The sequence below is a fragment of the Quercus lobata genome, chromosome 9 (genome assembly GCF_001633185.2).
Source record: "Quercus lobata isolate SW786 chromosome 9, ValleyOak3.0 Primary Assembly, whole genome shotgun sequence".
Taxonomy (NCBI): Eukaryota; Viridiplantae; Streptophyta; class Magnoliopsida; order Fagales; family Fagaceae; genus Quercus; species Quercus lobata.
Genome location: NC_044912.1, coordinates 40,859,137 through 40,876,948, shown reverse-complemented (window position 1 = coordinate 40,876,948; position 17,812 = coordinate 40,859,137). Strand labels below are relative to the sequence as shown.

Below are 17,812 nucleotides of genomic sequence, written 5' to 3'. Positions count from 1 at the left end.
AATGTGGAAAAAGTCTTTAGAATTTGCACTTTATCGCTAGAATCTGCATTTTTTTTTTGCTAAAAATTGTTGAAATTTGGCCAGATCTAGCTAAATCCCACTAGATCTAGCCGGATCTCGTTGATATCTCGCCAGATCTAGTTGAGATCTTGTCGGATCTGGCTTGTTTTTGCAGATTTGGTCAGATTTTTTATATGGCTTCGGTTGGGTTCGGGTTGCTCGGGTTTTGAAGAAGCAAACCTGCCACTTAACTCTCCAGTGTCAGTTCTTGAAAACAGAAACTCATCGCCGACCTACTTGACCTTTGGTTTGGGCTGAAATTGGGTTGGCGTTGAGCGGTTTGGCCGGGTTGTCAGGCTTCGGTCGTGCCTGGACAGCCCTAAGTGACCAATACAACTTCACACGTGCCAAATAGAGGCACTGTTTTGCCTGCTGTTTAAGTGACTAATGGCATAATCATGTGAGACGCACGTGCAGTAGAGAGAGAAAAGCCAGATTCCACCAAAGAGAAACTGAGGGGAGAGAGAGATTGCGGCATCGTGGGTCGGCCGCCGTTCGTGGTATTCGCCGTCGGTATCTCCGTTTGTGGGTCAACCGCCGTTCGTTACATATACCTCTGTTACAACGGATATAGGTCACCGTATAGCAAAGACATCTCAACGGTAGGTTCTCTGTAATGGGTTTTCGAATATTTTGAATTTTGTTTATATAGATTTTTTTTAGCCACAACTTTAGAAAATGATTTTGTAAGCTCTGCAAAATGACTTGTGATTGGATTTCGTTGTCGTAGTTTGTGTTGAAAGGAGTTTCCTCAGTGCCCATGAGGTGTTTGACAAAAGTCCTCACTGATAAGAAAGTTGAAGAAATTATTATTTCTTTGAATTTGATCAAGGTCCAATTAACATTGCGCTTGGAAAATTTTTGAGGGGAATAAAATGGCATGGGTATTGATTGTTGCTTCTCTGGTAGTGCTCTGGGTAGCATCTCTCTGTAAAATTTTCTATACATCAAGCTCACCTTCCCGGAACTCATTCTTGACTACTGGTGGGTTATTCACACAACCATTATTTGCTTGATTTCTCTTTTCTATATATTGATTGGTTAGTAAGTCTATGTGTTAATGCTTTTTCTGTCATGAAAACTAGGTGGGGCTTTTCAGAAAAGGAATGTCTTGCTGGTTGTTGCTCACCCAGATGATGAGTCTATGTAAACTTTCTTCAATTCTTGATTTTTTAACTCCAATTCTGCTCTAGTGATTGATTTACTTTTTTTTTTTTAATAAATGCGTTGCTATATTGTTGTATTAATGTATGCTTTCAATTAAATACCAACGATGATGTTACCACTATTTGTAATGATTTCTTGATTTCTTCGCATATTTCATTTACTTGAAAGATCAAGTGTTGGGTAATTTTTTTTTTTTTTTTTTAAAATTTATTTTGACTGACAAATTTTGCTTTTTGTTGTCCAAGTCACTTAATATACTGCAATTTTTGTTTTTTGCTGTTTGAATTGATGAATTGTCCTTGTTTATGTGATTTTACGTTGCATTGAAACATTTTACAACATTTCTGCAGGTTCTTTTCTCCAACAATAAGCTACATTACTTCTAGAGGGCATAATCTGCACATATTGTGCTTATCAATCGGTAATACTCTTTCATCAATACAAGATTTGTTCATATTAGTCCTTTAGATCAAGATACACGTGCTTGTGTAACTACTTTATTTTGGGTATTTGAATTCACCAGCCATATCTGTATAGAATAAAAAAAATAAATAATTTCACTATTTCAAAATCGTGGCATTTGCATGGCGGATGAAATAGGAGCTTGAAACTAACAGACTTCCTTTTAGTTGGTATTGAAGCATTCTCATCTGTAGCTGATAAGACAACCTTCTTATTTAAAACATTTCTGCTTTAGTGTTCAAGATGTCCTTTATAAAAGGCACTTTTTTGAGCCTTGCTGATTTTATATCCTAACCATGGGATGTTTGCAGTGTACCCTGTCAATCTTGATTGTAAATTATACCATGGATGTTGTTTGAATTGCAATTTATGCATGGAAATGCCTTCCTGCTTTCCCACAATGTCTTAGACTAATCTCGCTAAATCTATTGCTTGAGTGGAATTAGAGTCTCCCTTTAGTATTTTCCCTTTCTTGTTAACTCCATGTTTTGGTTTTATTCTAGTTTTCTCTGTCATGTGGGTATTTAGTTTTGTTAGTTTGTTCTACAAATTATCAAAAAAATAGGTGTAATTGTAAAGCCTCTATAACTACTGTTTCATGTATAATTCCTACAGACAATTGACGTGGGGCACCATTGAATCATCTCTACTGATGTTTTCAGTGTATCCTATACTGGATATATCTCTTTTACTTATTTTCATTTATTTTGTAGGTGATGCAGATGGCAAAGGGAATATAAGAAAAGAAGAGCTCTATCAAGCTTGTGCAATTCTCAAGGTGAGTTGCTAGGTACCATTTGAAATTTACTTAGAATGCCAATTCAAGACAACAAATATTAGTACGAAGTTTCCAACTAAAACCCAAGCTTCTCTATACATGCCTGTCAGCCTAATATTCAAGTTATTTTCTAGTGCCAACTTACCCTGCCATTCCAATAATTCATGTTGAGGCACATAACAGATAACTTCATAATTCTTTTCTTGTAACTCTAGTAAAAGATTTACACCTTCTCTCTCTACCATCCTTTGAACATTTGGTCTTGGGGATACTGAGATAGCAAAAAACCAACTAACATCAAAACAAAAAGAATGTTGGTAGTCAGAATTTCTTGTTGGCATTGATTTTGATTGTATAACTATAACATGTGAAATTTTACATGCAGGTTCCACTTCAACAAGTGAAGACTCTGGACCATCCTGAGTTGCAGGTTCTACTCCAATAAGTTCATGGAAGAACGTATATATCTTTGTATTGTTTGAAATGCTATTTGAGGCAGCAGCTATAATTTGACAAGGTGTAATTTTTAGGATGGTTTTGGCAGGGTTTGGAACCATACTTTATTGGCTAAGATTATTGAAGGGGAAATTAATAGTCATGGCATTGACTTGGTGAGATCGTTTTTCCTAATAGTGATAAACATTATCATTTCATCATTTCTTATTTATTTATTTGTTTTGGATGAGTTCCTTTCTTCAGTTCTATTATGGTTTCTGGGATTGTTAATTTTATGTGTTGGGGTTCTGAAGTCCTTGGCTTTTCAGGGCGATGCTACAAACTTGAAAGGCTCTGTTTTGTATCACAAATTTGTGGTATCTCCTCTAAGATCTCATTTTTCATGTGGGCATTTTGCAGATTATTACTTTCGATAGATATGGTGTTTCAGGTCATTGTAATCATCGTGATGTGCATTATGGAGTACGGTAAGTTGAATTTTGATTTATTTATTTACATTTATCTACTTTTTATAATTTATAAAAAAATAAAAAATAAATAAAAATCTACTTTTCATAACTGTAAGATGTTTAGCCTTTACATTCATCTGGCATATAACTTAATAGCTATTAGTATTGTTGACAAGCACTAGCATCTAAAATACCTTTTATGCCGGTCTGTTTCACTACCCATTTTAATCATGCATATCTGGACATAGTTGTCTAAATTGTATTGTGGATTTAATAGCAGAGTTGTAAAATGTAGAAGAAGCTGTTATAAATTTTTGCTAAGCTGGATTTATTGTGCTTTATATGATTGCAATAACATCTACTATTTATTATCTAGTCAGTCGATCACTTACATGTTCTTGTTATAGTTGTCTTAAACTGAGTCAAGCATTTATATTCACTTAGTATTCCTAAATATTGTTACTTATCAAAAAAAAAAAAGTATTCCTAAATATTGCACTTTCTGGTTCTACCTGTCAATGGAACCTCTGCCCTGATCTCTTGCGGAAAGCAAGGCAGCTCACCCTGCTCAACTGCTTGCTGCTTGAGAGCATGAGAGTGGTTCTTGCTCCAATTCTCAGGCGGCAGGTCCGTCTGCAGCAGTATTATACCAACTATCATTTGTGGTTCTGGACCCTAGTCATTACAAAAATAAAAGGAAATGGAATTTCTTTACTGTAGTGTGAGTGCTGAAAATTGATCAGTTTAAACTAGAATTTGGCATGTGGAATGCATCTCATCTGGCTCAAATTGTACAAAAATTGGTTGAAGCCCACACAACCAAATGATACAACCTGGTAATGTAAACCTGTAAGGGCTGTGAGGTATATTTGAGTCTGAGAGTCCAAGCAACCAAACCAACCACAGTTTTCTTGATCAGTAGCAAAGGTTTTACATTGATGAGAAGAATCTTCCTAAAAATTTTGCACCATGATTACAGCATGAGGTTGGGATTGGTAATTTACACACACCCTCCCTGGGTCTTGAACCATTACGTCTATCAGAATGAGGGGATATTTTCAATAAATGTCATTGGCATGAGGCGAATTATGTATCCACATTAGATGAATTCAGCCAGTTACTGAATATTAGCAAATTACCATTTACAGTATGGCTGCTTTGATGATTATGTTATTATGACAAAAATACAATATGTTTTGAGATTTATTTATTTATTTCTTTATTTATGTTTGTAAGCAGCAAGCTCTTGCGCGATACTCCACAAGGAAATATTGAGGCTTGGGAACTTGTACGTTTTCTTTTCTTCAGTTTTAGTTTAATTATACCAATAAAAAAGGTTCTATTTTTATTATAACGTTTGATGCGTCTTGATTAACATTGCCAATTTATGTTGTTGAAAAATTCATAATGATATTGCACAGTTCTAAATACCTTGCTTTCGATGATTATAATTATTATTCCATTCAAATATTAGAATGCATCCATAGTTTTATATGATTGTGTCCTTATTAACTTTTCATAGACAACATGATGGGTTGGTTTAAAATTTTTTCAATTTGATACAGAATTACTAACGAGTCTGCTGAGCAAATTTGTAGATGAAGACTTTATACACTTCTTTTGTTTGACCTAAAGTGACAGGTTACTCTTCTTTGGGGCTTCTTGCTCAAAATATCATACATGTGGTTTTTTTTTTCATTGTTCTCAGGTCAGTACCAACATATTACGCAAGTATATTGGTCCAGTTGATATCTGGTTTTCCATTTTAGATGCCATGCAGCACTCAGGTGAAGTGATGCATTGCTTGCTAAATGAGCATCCCCAGAAGAGCTTCCTCGCAATGGCACAACACTCAAGCCAGTGGGTTTGGTATGTATTTATTCTTGTATTTTCACTAGAAGAAGGAAACCTTTTTTGTCATGAGATGTTTTCAACCAAAGTCATCGCTGTTTATTTGTTTCCTTTCTCAAATGTACTGCCTTGCTTTTGATTGTCAAGCTGATATCTTCATTAATCATAAAATATCCAGGACTTATGATCTTTTTAATTAGACATATTTCTAGATAAATCTACCAATGAACCATGTTTATTTCTGCAGGTTCCGCAAGCTTTTTGTAGCATTTTCCAGTTATACCTATGCAAACATGCTTAGAAGGATTGAGTGTATTTGAAGTTACAGGATTGGAGAATATATGGATTATGAGGTCTGTTTTGAATATGAGTATCATTGGTAATGTTTTGTATTTATCCATGGATATATTGCCAATTTTATACATGCATTTGAATGTGCTTCATGTGCATCAGTCTCTTTTCTAGCACAATTTTTGGCAGTTGAATAGAAGGCTCTTCAGTCAGGACTCAGGTGCACAGTGCCAGGCAACTGCATTTTGTCATATTTTTACTGAAATATCCCATCCTCTTTGAATGACTGGGGTGAACGAAAAGCAGGGGAGAAAAAGAAGAATTTCACAAACAAATTCTGCACTATGTTTAGGTTACTTGAAATAGTTTAGTCCTATATCGCATAAAACTCTGTGTTGGCATGCATTGGTTTTTGTTTTTGGTTTTGGAAAATGTATACGATTAATTTTGATTTGTGCTAATTTCTGAGTGACTCAAAATAATGCTTCTTCATCGCTGATAAAGCAATAGATGCCCACCTCTTTTTTCAATTTTTCTTTATGTATCAACTTCAATTGCGTCCATGATTTCTCTCCTTTTAAGGACATGTCTATTTTTCACATTAGACAGTGAGATCCCATGGTTCACTTAAACTAAGCGGTTTCTCTTTTTCTGTCAAATTTTGTACATTTTTATTAATGACCTCGAGCATTGCATGGGGATACTATTAAAAATGTGGTGAATATTTGGGCTCTCTTTCTCATACGTTATTGTGTACAAATTGGAGTACTATTATTTCAACTTTGTCATGTACCTGGATGAGGCACTACCTACTCTGCTTACTGATTCAAAATTTACTGCTTCATACTCATGCTTTGATGCAAAGGGATCTTGTATTTTGGTCAGTTCTCACATTCTGTGTCTAGAGCCACAAAGAGTCCCTGTGCTCTCTCTCACTTTTCTCTCCCACTGTAGTGCTGACAAACTTGGGATCTTTTTCTGTCATCAGAGAATAGAGATGGTCAGCTGTTCTATGAAAACAAATCTAGAAGGAATCAAGCCTTTAAATTGCAGTTTAACATCCCCATCTCTCAAATTTTTCAACCATTGATGAAATTGTATGAAGATTGAAAATTTAGAGGTTTTTATTATTATGGATTTCTTTCGTAAATTAATTTTTGGCTCAGATGTTTAACTGCATTTATATTCCTTTGTGTTATAAAGAGTTGTGTTTTAGCGTTCGTCTCTTCAGATATACCTTTTTTTCTTCCTCAAAATCATCTCAATCTTCTTCTTCCTTAGCAAATGGATATAAGGGTAAGATTGAACTAGTTTCAAAATTTTAGAAACTAACATGGTTTAGGAAATGAAATAGTAATTTAGCCAATAAAAGAAAAGAAGTATGTATGTTTTTTTTTAGGAAAGTGCATTTGCTATATGCAGATGGCGCAATTTCAAAATTCATATCAGATAATGAAGATTCTGAAATGTTTGTTAGGTTTGATAAAAACTAGTCCGCAAAACCTAACTAGTCAAGTCTCGCTCACCAAATAAATTACTTTACAGGAAAGCAACTTTAATTTCGAGTTTCACCAATCTCATTTATGCAACATATTTGAGGCAAGAAAATCCGGCAACTTGCTGCACCACCCTTTTTTTAACTCACATTTCTAAAAGGTAGATTTTTAAATCCAAAATCTTCTCAACTGCCTTACCACCAACAAATCATCTCACCTGTCCCTCCTAAATCATGGAACATTAAGAACTTCAGCTGGAGTCCTTATCAACCCAACGTCTATGCTGAATTTATCAGAATTGCTCTACTTGTTGCTTGACATTACCATCATCCATCCCAACATGCCCTTCAGTTTCCCAATTCATGCATTCAATTTCTCTTACGTTAATTTCCTTATGCTTGAAGAGAGTATTGACTGCATTAATATGAACATTGTCGCAATCATTTGTAAGAACAGAATCAGTCTGATTTATGCCCTCTTTTTCATATTCATCAGTCTTCTGCAGTAGCAACCACAGTCCCTGAAACACCCAAGCGTCCACCATCTTCTAGCCTGTTACTTACAGACTCAGCCACATTAACTCGATGACTACTCTCCTCCTCAATGAAGGTCCTTGCCTTATAATATTTTCCATCAATATCCAAAGATAATGTGGCTGGTAAATCAGTTTTCTCAATGATCTGGGGTCCGTCATATACTGCATTAGCCAGTTTTCTGGAGACATTATCTTCAATTTCTACAAAACTGTCTGTTGAATTTATAGCACTCCCGTAAAAAGAACCATCCTCCTCTTCACGAAGATCCAAGAACCCTCCAAAAGGGCTATATTCTGTATTCAATATCATTTTTTCTGCTTTAACAGAAACTTCTGATTTACTACTTTCATCATCCCCCGAGTCCCTACAAAATTTCAAATAACTCCTAGAATCATCCTGAAAAGAGTCACTTCCATAGTCAGATTATGGTGCGGACACGAGGTACAAGCCCCCAATTACACGCACATATAAGAGGAAGAGCAAAAAGAAGACGGCTCAACCTGTGATCTTATGGATGGAGCCTATTAGTTATTGGGCTTGAGATTAAGCAAGCCCGAGCATTTAATAATTAGGGTTTCCTTATGCACTTTTATTGTTAGCTATTTAAGCACTTTTTCTGATTATTGTAAGATAGCTTTTGAGAATTATTAAAAACGTGTGTTTTCTTTTCACTAGTGCCGACTCCAATTTTGCTTGGTGCTGACTCCAAGCAATCCTTAGGTGCTGACTCCTAGGGTTTATCTTTTTGTTCTATTGTTAGTGTTGTTGTCTTACGTCAGATTGGTTAAGCAGTTTTTCTTCACGAATACCAATAGAATTGTTGTTTGGAGGCATAATTCTTTTTTCGATCTCTAGGAGTTTTGTTATTGCTTCGCTAACAACGTTTATAGCCCATCCATCTTCATTGACATCTCTGCTAAGAGAAAATAAGACCCCATCTTTTATTAGGGACTTAATTTGGCTTACTGAAATAACAAAGTAGGCAGCAGTTAATGAAAATCATTTAAAAGGTGTAGTTTCTAGTTGTCCATAAAGCCCAATGGATTCCTGACCTCATATTGCAGCATGAATGCTAGTTTAGTACTGTATATGGCTGTGTGCTCAGTGTTTGTTGGCTTACAGAAATCTTGAATAAATTTACAAGTGACTACTGGGGTTTTTGACAAAAGATGGAAATGTTCCTAAATGTTGGAGCTTAATCAAATTAAAAATCAAATAACTTAATGCAGAACGGAAGCCTATATAATATATACTCGCACGATGAATGTAATATTTGTGTGTGCACTGTGCATGAATGTTCAAGCATATACAGTCATGGCTGAAAATATTATATTAGACTTTAACTACAGTAAAAGGAAAAAAGACAATAAAATCAACTCATGAGCTCCTTTTCATTATTCAACAAAGTACTGTAAAGTATCAAACTGCATCAGCACCTACCTATCAGGATTCAGTCCAGCTGAGGCAAAGGCTGATCTCATACAAGTTACAAGAACCAAGGTATTGTTGGAGAAATATCCTCCACGCATTGCGATTTCCTCCAGAAAATACATGTCCAAAACAAACTGTTCTAGGAACAACAACATTATTGAAATAATTTTAGTGGATGAATTGGTATCATGGCAAAAGATTAGTATAAATTTCCTTACGGATTAAAAAACCTCGTCACATCATCATAAGGCTGAAGAAAACTCAGGTTCTCCAGCTAATTTCACGTGCAAGCCAACCAAAAAATTGGGAAGGGACAGACATGGGGAGCCATTTAGTGTTTAGCCATGTAAGTTCAATAGTACAGTGACAAGATTGCCTCCAACATGAAACTAAATCATACTATATTGAAACTAGGAAATGAAAAAAGGAGTTGATGTCAAGCTTTAATTTAATTGAAGCTAATGGAGTAATGTTCTAAATAAAGTCTCTCACCTCTGAGAAATTGTACTCCAAGGGAGCAGGGAGGTTCTACAAATTCACCTAAAAAGGTTCAAACAACATTTCCCTCCATATTCATTGTGTAGTATAAATTTTGACTTACACCGAAAAGATTATTGAAGACACATAATATTAAATATGTCTAGAAAGGTATCACTGGCCACTTCTAAATTTTAAATTAAATATTCCGTTTAAGTATCAGTATCATAGATATTAATCATACATCAAAAATTTTAAAATAGGGTTCAATGCAAGGGTGTAGGAATTAAAAAGAGGAAAGAGTTTGATTTATGTTTTAAGAATACAAGGGTGAATACCTATAGTTGTAAAAGCTCATGGTGTAGAATTGGGTAGAACAATTAATAAGAGAAGCAAATCCTGATGCTCCAACCGGGATATCACTGTGAAAAAGGTTTTAAATGGTGAGGGAAGGATTGATATTGTTATCACACATACTCAGGAGAAGAAACCCTTTAATGGACATGAAATTCTGTGCATCCAAAAAAAAAAAAAATATATATATATATATTTATATATTTTATATTGGCAAGTTACACATGCATCCCATTGATTTTGAACCCAACCTCGATGTCCACCCATTCTTGTGGGAGGAGGAAGTGCCATTTGTGAGTTTAAGTGCTCAAAACTTGCAAAGCATCCAAGCAAGAAGGTGAAGCAGATCAGCAGATAAAAGAGGGCAATGGAAGTCAAGTAAGTCGAGTATGCAGAAAACTGCAAACAAATTTCGGAATAATAATTGTATATAATGAAAATAAGCGTAAATCTTAAAAAGATAAATCTGCCATGAATTCTCTAAGCAGTACTCAAAGGGAGAAAAAAGAAAAGAAAAGGGAAATATATACCCTCTTGAAATTGTCAGAATGTTGGGCAGAAAAATTCTCTTCACTAGTTGCCCAGATTGCTTTATTGTTGGATATCCAAACATATATGGCCTCTATTAGTTCCTTCAAAAGTTCCATCAACCAATCAACTTCAATAACACCATCGTCAGCAAGTTTTTCTAATTTCCTCAGTTCTAAGAATAGTACCTGATTATATCACACCAAAAATTGAAAACCATGTAAGTAGCAATTATGTAGAGAAGCAATTGTGTCTCTTCAAAAGAAACAGGTAACAGCTGTCTACTTTTTGATCAGGTCCTTTTCAATAAATTTTTTTACTCATGAGGTTTTAATTTTGAAATTGTGCTGATCTTTATAGATGTTCTTCAAAAATAAAGGGTTACGTGAAAGGCAACAGGGGGCATCAGATCATGTTGATCATCAATGCAAGTTTCTGGTGTATTTGTGGAGCCAGTTTCCAGCAACATTATTCTATGTATAAATTTCTGGCAGAAACAGTCTCTGAGCTGACTGGAAGCCTCTTGAATAAACAATATACAACTATCAAGTTCCTCCAGTTGACCACCAACTAAATGGCTTCTCACTGGGTCAGAATTGATATGACTAATGCTCCCAAATATATTTTCAATGATGATAGAGAAGAACTCTAGTGTTGATAGATTCGCTAGAATAGAGACCTGTTGGGGCAGTGACTCTGCCAAATTGATTCTTGAACCATTTTTTTCAGCAGCAATTTTTTCACAGGTGATGGCTCTTTCAAGGATGATAGTATATTCCACAAAAAGGTTCACGAGTCCACTGAGGATTGAACCTTCCATTTGAAGGGCAACCAGAGGTGAAGCATCCTCTATGATAGCCTGAAGAGAGGAAAGGATATATGTAAGAGTAAAGTCATACCTATAAAGCAAATATGACTAAGAAAAAGAGCATGTTTCATTTAATATACATATAAAATGGTCATATTTGGCTCCCCATTCAACAACAATTGTCATTTCACAATTACAAATCCTTACAGTGAAAAAAGTCAAGCAGTAACATGACCTTGACTTCTTTATGTGTAACTAATTAGCATTTGTTCAGATGAGCTTATTTTCTTCTTAAAATAGAATGTGAAACTTTTTGAAGCACCACATTTTACAAGGTAGAACTGTATTTTTGTACAACAAACCAAATAAACTCATCCAAACACACTAAACGAACTAACAGCTAAGTTTGTTTTTTTTTTTTTAAAAACTAACAGCTAAGGTGATTGTTTGGTTGAATGTAATAATTTTTGTATTGAATTTGAAACCCCTTTCAGGTCTTATTGAAGAAAACAGAAGTATAAATTAAGTGCTTCTTGCATTCATGAAAATTAGTAAATTGCAAACAATGAAAATAGCTTTGAAGCCATTATTATAGCTGACAGTTTAGGAATTTACTTAACAGGTCTTTCCAAGAACAATAGATATATTAGTTGTGTGCTTTGAAACCTATGGCAGTTTTTATTGCTTGGTGAGAATTACTACTGTGGCATTGACAAACAACAGAATGAAATTGTATTAAATGAAACTCTTATAAGTTATGTATTTATATTACTTATAAGTTAAACTCAAGCATGGGATAATGTATACTTTCCTGGCTTTACTTTTCCAGCTAAACTAACAAGAAATAAAACAAACCTGTAAGAGTGTTACAAACTTATGGCCGCTGCTAGTGAGCAAGCAATATTCTGGTTGTTGCCCAACAGCCATAGAAGAGCATCCTTCATTTACTATTCCTGATACAAGATATCTATATGTATTTGTAGAACCTCTTCCACACAAGGACAAATATTCTTGATCAGTTGAGGCCACAACTCTAATTTCTGAGTTTCTAACAAAGAGCAAAACAACATTGCAAACTGCACAGCTTCTACCACTGTGGATAATCTTCCATTTATTTCTGAAATGGACTTAACATATTTATTAAAGCAAACAGCAAATACTTTGGTTTCTTCGCAGGCCCGCTGAATAAGTTCTGAAGCATAAGGAAAAGCTTCCCCATGTAACATTATGAAGCTCCTTGAGGCTTGAGAAATCATAGAAAACACAAATTTTGCAAGCTCCCTAATGTAAATCCCATATAAATACGTTTTTGAACACCACAAATCATGTACTCCAGTTGCAATACGTAAATGGTAATATTCAAGCAATAATTGAGTTGCAAGATGACTGTCTCCAAGTCTGCAAAGTCCATCTAGTGCCATTTGAAGTTCTGGTGCAGCTATTCTTGGGTTTTCAGCCACCAGCGTCAACTGGTGTGTAAGCATGGCCTTCCTCTCACAAATTGCAGAGTTATATTACATTAAAACATCTGATGGAGTATTTCCTTCGAACTTCAGCCTCTGAAAATTTTCATCCTCCAAGTCCATAATGTCCAGAGCTTCATCTATCTTGTTTTCTGATAGGAGAAGATCCAGGGTTTCTGAAACATCATTAATGAGAGCATCTAACTCACTTGGCTGAGGTGAATCAATGCAAGCAGGTTCTTCTATAATCGATTCTATTGTATCTTCCGATAAAAATTCTAGATAGATGCCATCTACTAGTTCCTTCACGAGCTTTTTTTGGGTCAAGACATGGTTTTTCAGTTCCACAAGTTCATTCTCAACACCTTCTACTTCTTCGAATACTCTGCACATGTAAATAGCATATCTCACTAATACTTGCTTAAAAATCACCACCTCAATTCATCATATTCAAGTAACTATAATGACTTCATATACGATTTAATTATGATTAATGCTATGGTTATTACAAACTTTTAGCTCAATTTTGTTACATATTAACAAACATATGTGGTGGTGCCTAGTGTAACGTATGGCACCCACGTATTGCGCATGGTGCAAGCCAAGTTCAACAAATCTGGATAAGCGTGGCATTTGACATCTTACTAGTCACACCAATTTGCTTATAGTAACCTCCAAAGACAAAGTCTTCTTCCAACCCATTACCGTTGATAAGACTAGCCACGTGCATTAAATCACATGAGTTATTAAAGGCGGAAATATCATGTTGGCATTTCGTCCTTGTTTTTTTCAACTCATAGTCAATTTGGATCTTACTGTCATCTCGTTGAGTGAAATTGAAAATAACAGAGTCTAAATTGATAATGACCCTAAAATGCAACGACCAAAATATTGTTTTTGCCAACAATTTAAATAAGTCACATTACCATTAAATAGGTCATGCCATCAAAAATACACGTGAATGGTCTTAAGAACCGCCACATAGTGTGTTGGAAGAAAATTTTCAGTCCTCAAATTATAAAGAAGAAATGATATGCTTAGTCCACCCCAAAACTTTGAGAATTCTTTATTGTTGTTTCTACATAATCAAACAACGAAGAATAACCAAATTTGGCTCAAGTATGTTACCTAACAAAGGCTGAATAATTAGAAATGATGTTTCTTTGAAACTCTTCATTCGAGGCCGCCTTTAGTTCGATTAGCTCCGAACAAAGATGCATAATGCCCTAAAAAAACCGAAAACGCAACAAACAAACAAAGCAAACTAATCATTCACATTTTTTTCTTTCTTTCTTTTGATAAAATTTTCTCGGCAACCAAGCAGTGGTGTATGATTAGATTTAGACCTTTCCAGTTATGGATTGGAGTTCGGAGTCGTCATCGTCGTCGTCGTCGCCACGGTCGGTGGAGACGGAGGAGAAGTCGGGGCTGGTGTGAGACTGCGTTTGGTTTTCCATGTCTCGGAATCGGAATCTTCTGGTCTAGGTGGAAGGAGATTCCATGGAAAATGGATTCCCGAGAAACAAACAGGAAAGCAGAATTCCAATTCCAAGCGATGAAGAAGAAGAAGAAGTGAGAGTGAGTTAATATTATTAGGTAGTGTTTTTTGGATGTCTCCGTCGTCGTTTTATGAGAGCTAAAAGCTTTGGTTACTTCGTTGCCCCAAATCAATTTATGAGAACAATGCTCCCTGTCTTTCTCTTTCAGTTTTATATATTACCTTAGAGCATTCACATCAGTTGTTGAATAATTGTGTATAAATGTGTAAAATACATATTTTAATCATTTTTACACATTTTGGAGCAAAAAACACACTGCATCAGTCTTTGTAAACTCATGTATAATTTTCAACGAGCTACAGTACCCGTGTAAATTTACACGGGCACTATAGCATGTGTATACATTATTTTACTAATTTCCGTTCGCACCAATTTTTCTCTCTCTTCTTTGTGCACAACAACCTCAGCTCCTTATCTTGTTTTCCACAGATGCACACAAATACATCCACACAAATAAATCAACACAGAAACACACCCACACACAAACAAACCCACACAGACAAACCAACAGAGAGATATGGGTCGCCGGTGAAGAAACGATGTGGGTCACCGGAGCTTGGTTCGTGGATCGACCGGTGAAGAAAGGATCTGGGTCACCGAGCTTGGTTCGTGGATCGGCCGGTGAAGAAAGGATTTGCGTCGCCAGAGCTTGGTTCGTGGATTGGCCGGTGAAGAAAGGATCTGCGTCGCCGGAGCTTGGTTCGTAGATCGGCCGATGAAGAAAGGATCTAGATCGGCCAGTGAAGAAAGGACCCGGTGAAGAAGTGATCTAGGTTGGTAGTTTTTAGAAAGAAAGGATCTGGGTAGCCGGTGAAGAAAGGATCGGCCGATGAAGAAAGGATCGGTCGGTGAGGAAAGGATCTGGGTAGCTGATGAAGAAAGAATCTGGATCGGCCGGTGAAGAAAGGACCAGTGAAGAAGTAATCTGGGTCCGTCGTTTTTGGGAAAGAATGAGAGAGAGAGAGAGAGAGAGAGGTCTTTTTTTTTTTTTTTTTTTGCTGAATAGAGAGAGGGGTCTTTCAGTTTTGGAAAAATGAATAAAGAGAGAGAGTGAGAGCGCGTATAGGGATAGACAGTTGAGAGAAATAAAAAAAAATGAGAAAGGTGATTATTTTATTAAAATATCTTGTAAAATAGAAGAATTGATGTGGGTGTTTTATATAGGTGGTAGTGTAAAATAGAAAAAGTAGGTTTTTTAGTGTAAAATAGACGGAAAATTTAGAAGAATTGATGTGAATGCTCTTAGGCACCCGCGCCAATTTGCCTAACGTACGGCATCGTTTGATTTTTATTTGAATATATATTTTTTTTGGGGGAGAAAAAATATGGTTAGTCCCAAAAATTTATATATTAAGATCTTTTGGTCCTATAAAGTTTCAAAAGTAAGTATTATTAGTCCTTCCATTCGCTTCTGTAAGTTTTCTTATTTGTTCAATAAATTAAGGGTCCCATAAGTTAGACCATTCGCATCAGTTCGACTATAATTTTTTGTCTATTTTACACTAAAAACCTACTTTTTTTTTTAATTTATTTTACATACTCACTTCTCAAAATACTCCACATCAGTCCATCTATTCTACCATCTATTCTACCATCTATTTTATTTAAATAATCAATTTTCTAAATTTTTTATTATTTCTCTCAACTACCCCTCTTTTCATATGCGCGCTCTCTCTCTACCTATTTTTTCTGATTTGTTGCTCTCTCTTTATACCTATCTCTATACCCATTTTTGAACACTGATCAACTCTCCCTCTTGGTGTAATCCACACCCTCTCGGTCAAATCTCCCTAGATCTGATTAGGCGAGACCCATCTCGGTTAGATCTCCCTAGCTTCGATCAGGCAAGACCAATGAGCTCCAATTAGGCAAGACCCACGAGCTCTGATCAAACTCGGTCAAGCACCAATCAAGCAAGACGCACGAGCTCCGATCAAGCAAGACCCACAAGTACCGATTGTTCCAGTCAAGCATTGATTGTTCCACAAGCACCGATCGTTTTGATCAAGCATTGATCTGTCTCTTTGTTGGTTTGTCCATGTGGGTTGGTTTGTGTGTGGGTGTGTTTGTGTATCTTTGTGTTGATTTGTCTGTGTGGATGTGTTTGTGTGTGGGTGTGTTTGTGTGCATCTGAGGAAAAAGAAGATGAGGAGAGGAGAAGTTACAGAGTTCATTGTGCATGAAGAAGAGAGAGAAAAAAATGTGCAAGCGTGAAATTAATAAAATAATAAATGGACTAGCTATAGTAATTGTGTAAATATACACGGTTACTGTAGCAAGTGTATAAATACACACATCTTTACACACTTTTAGAAGCACTGATGTGGAGCATTTTTGAGGCAAAATGTGTAAAAGTGGTATCTTTTTCTATTATACAAGATTTTGCATCCATTGATGTGGATGCTCTTAGGGACTTAACTATTATACTAATCCAGTCCTAGTGATTTATGTGTACTATAGTGGGTTGGAAGAGCAAATATATAAAATTGTAAGTAAAGAGTTCTCGCTTATAATTCTCTAACCTTTGAGGGCAATTGCAATGCGTTGACAAACGATATTGCAATTTGTAGATATTGAAAATAAAATTTTTATATGATTAAGAAAATTAAAAGAGTTTCCTAGTTTTTTATTTATTTTTTAGAAACAGAGTTTCCTAGTTAAGTCCATAGCATTCTAAAGGTATTAACTGACCCTAGTTTGAAGATTAAAATCCTTAAGGATTCGAAGGTGCGGTTTGGATCTGCGTCCATGGCTGCATTTTATGTTTTCATGCGTTTTCAGTTCTTTTTTTTTTTTTTTTGCTTCAGTCGCACCTTTTGACTAAGTTAGCAGTGAACAGTGCACCTGTGCACTGTTCACGGGTCCCACAAATTACACTTTTCAACAACTTTTTCATTAAAAATGGGTCTCACGATACTATTCACACATTTAGAAATTATTTTTCTACAGCATTTTCCGTTTTCAATTTTCAGTTTCAGCAAAATAAGTTCTATCCAAATAGACCCAAAGTACTCTTCTCTATGGTTTTACCAAAAATCTTATAAATAAGATATATGACATTGGTGGTTGGCCTTCAAAACAATTGTATAGTATTACAATAGTTTGCAGAATCCATGATTATGTGGTGTAATGATTTTTGAAATAAAAAAATAAAATTTACTTGCTATAACTTTTGCTAACTAACAATTTGTACTTGAACTAATAATAAGTATTTCAAGAAAAGTTGGGTTAATTTTTTTTTTTTTTGGAATAAACAGTAATATTTATTAGAACGCACATGAAAATAGTAATACTAGTATTTTAAATTGAATTTATAACACATTATATAATCAAAGTACAACTACAAAAGAAGTTTTAAGTTATATGGACCCCCCCCCCCCCCCCATGCTTAAAGTATTAAAGAGGAGTTGTTGGGTTCCTAATAAAAAAAAGTGGAGTTGTTGAATGCAATAGTAGATTTGAAATCTGATTTGAGACAATTGATAGAAAATTAGAGTAGATTAAATTAGTCCTTTGAATTTTAGTTAATTAGTATATATTAATTTGATAAACCATTGACTGATTGATTTAAAATAGATACAAGCAACTTGTTCATTTATTTTTATTAAATCTTTTTTAGTAGCAAGTTGTTCAAGATATATGCTTG

At 35.3% G+C, this 17,812-nt stretch overlaps 1 protein-coding gene and 1 pseudogene across 3 annotated transcripts; one reads left to right on the top strand and one right to left on the bottom strand.

Annotated features, from left to right (window-relative positions):
* The first annotated feature begins 451 nt into the window (after nt 1–451).
* Nucleotides 452–6,044, top strand: LOC115959692 (N-acetylglucosaminyl-phosphatidylinositol de-N-acetylase). Of its 2 annotated transcripts, XM_031078190.1 has the most exons (12): nt 452–662; nt 791–1,044; nt 1,146–1,206; nt 1,578–1,648; nt 2,403–2,467; nt 2,853–2,897; nt 2,998–3,078; nt 3,323–3,390; nt 4,609–4,660; nt 5,081–5,241; nt 5,471–5,576; nt 5,677–6,044. In XM_031078190.1, the coding sequence occupies exons 2-11, from the start codon at nt 936–938 to the stop codon at nt 5,541–5,543; spliced, it is 786 nt and encodes a 261-aa protein (XP_030934050.1). In that variant the 5' UTR covers nt 452–662; nt 791–935; the 3' UTR covers nt 5,544–5,576; nt 5,677–6,044. The 2 variants fall into 2 exon arrangements, with proteins under 2 accessions (XP_030934050.1, XP_030934052.1); XM_031078192.1 differs by having other exon boundaries at nt 453–662; nt 4,612–4,660; nt 5,471–6,044.
* A 270-nt stretch (nt 6,045–6,314) lies between these two features.
* On the bottom strand, nt 6,315–14,314 carry LOC115959691 (annotated as a pseudogene). Its single transcript, XR_004084967.1, has 8 exons — nt 13,954–14,314; nt 13,736–13,833; nt 12,000–12,992; nt 10,722–11,195; nt 10,339–10,524; nt 10,060–10,207; nt 8,987–9,116; nt 6,315–7,910 (listed from the first exon to the last, which is right to left on the bottom strand). The product of XR_004084967.1 is annotated as an exocyst complex component EXO84B-like (transcript).
* Between the last annotated feature and the right edge of the window lie 3,498 nt (nt 14,315–17,812).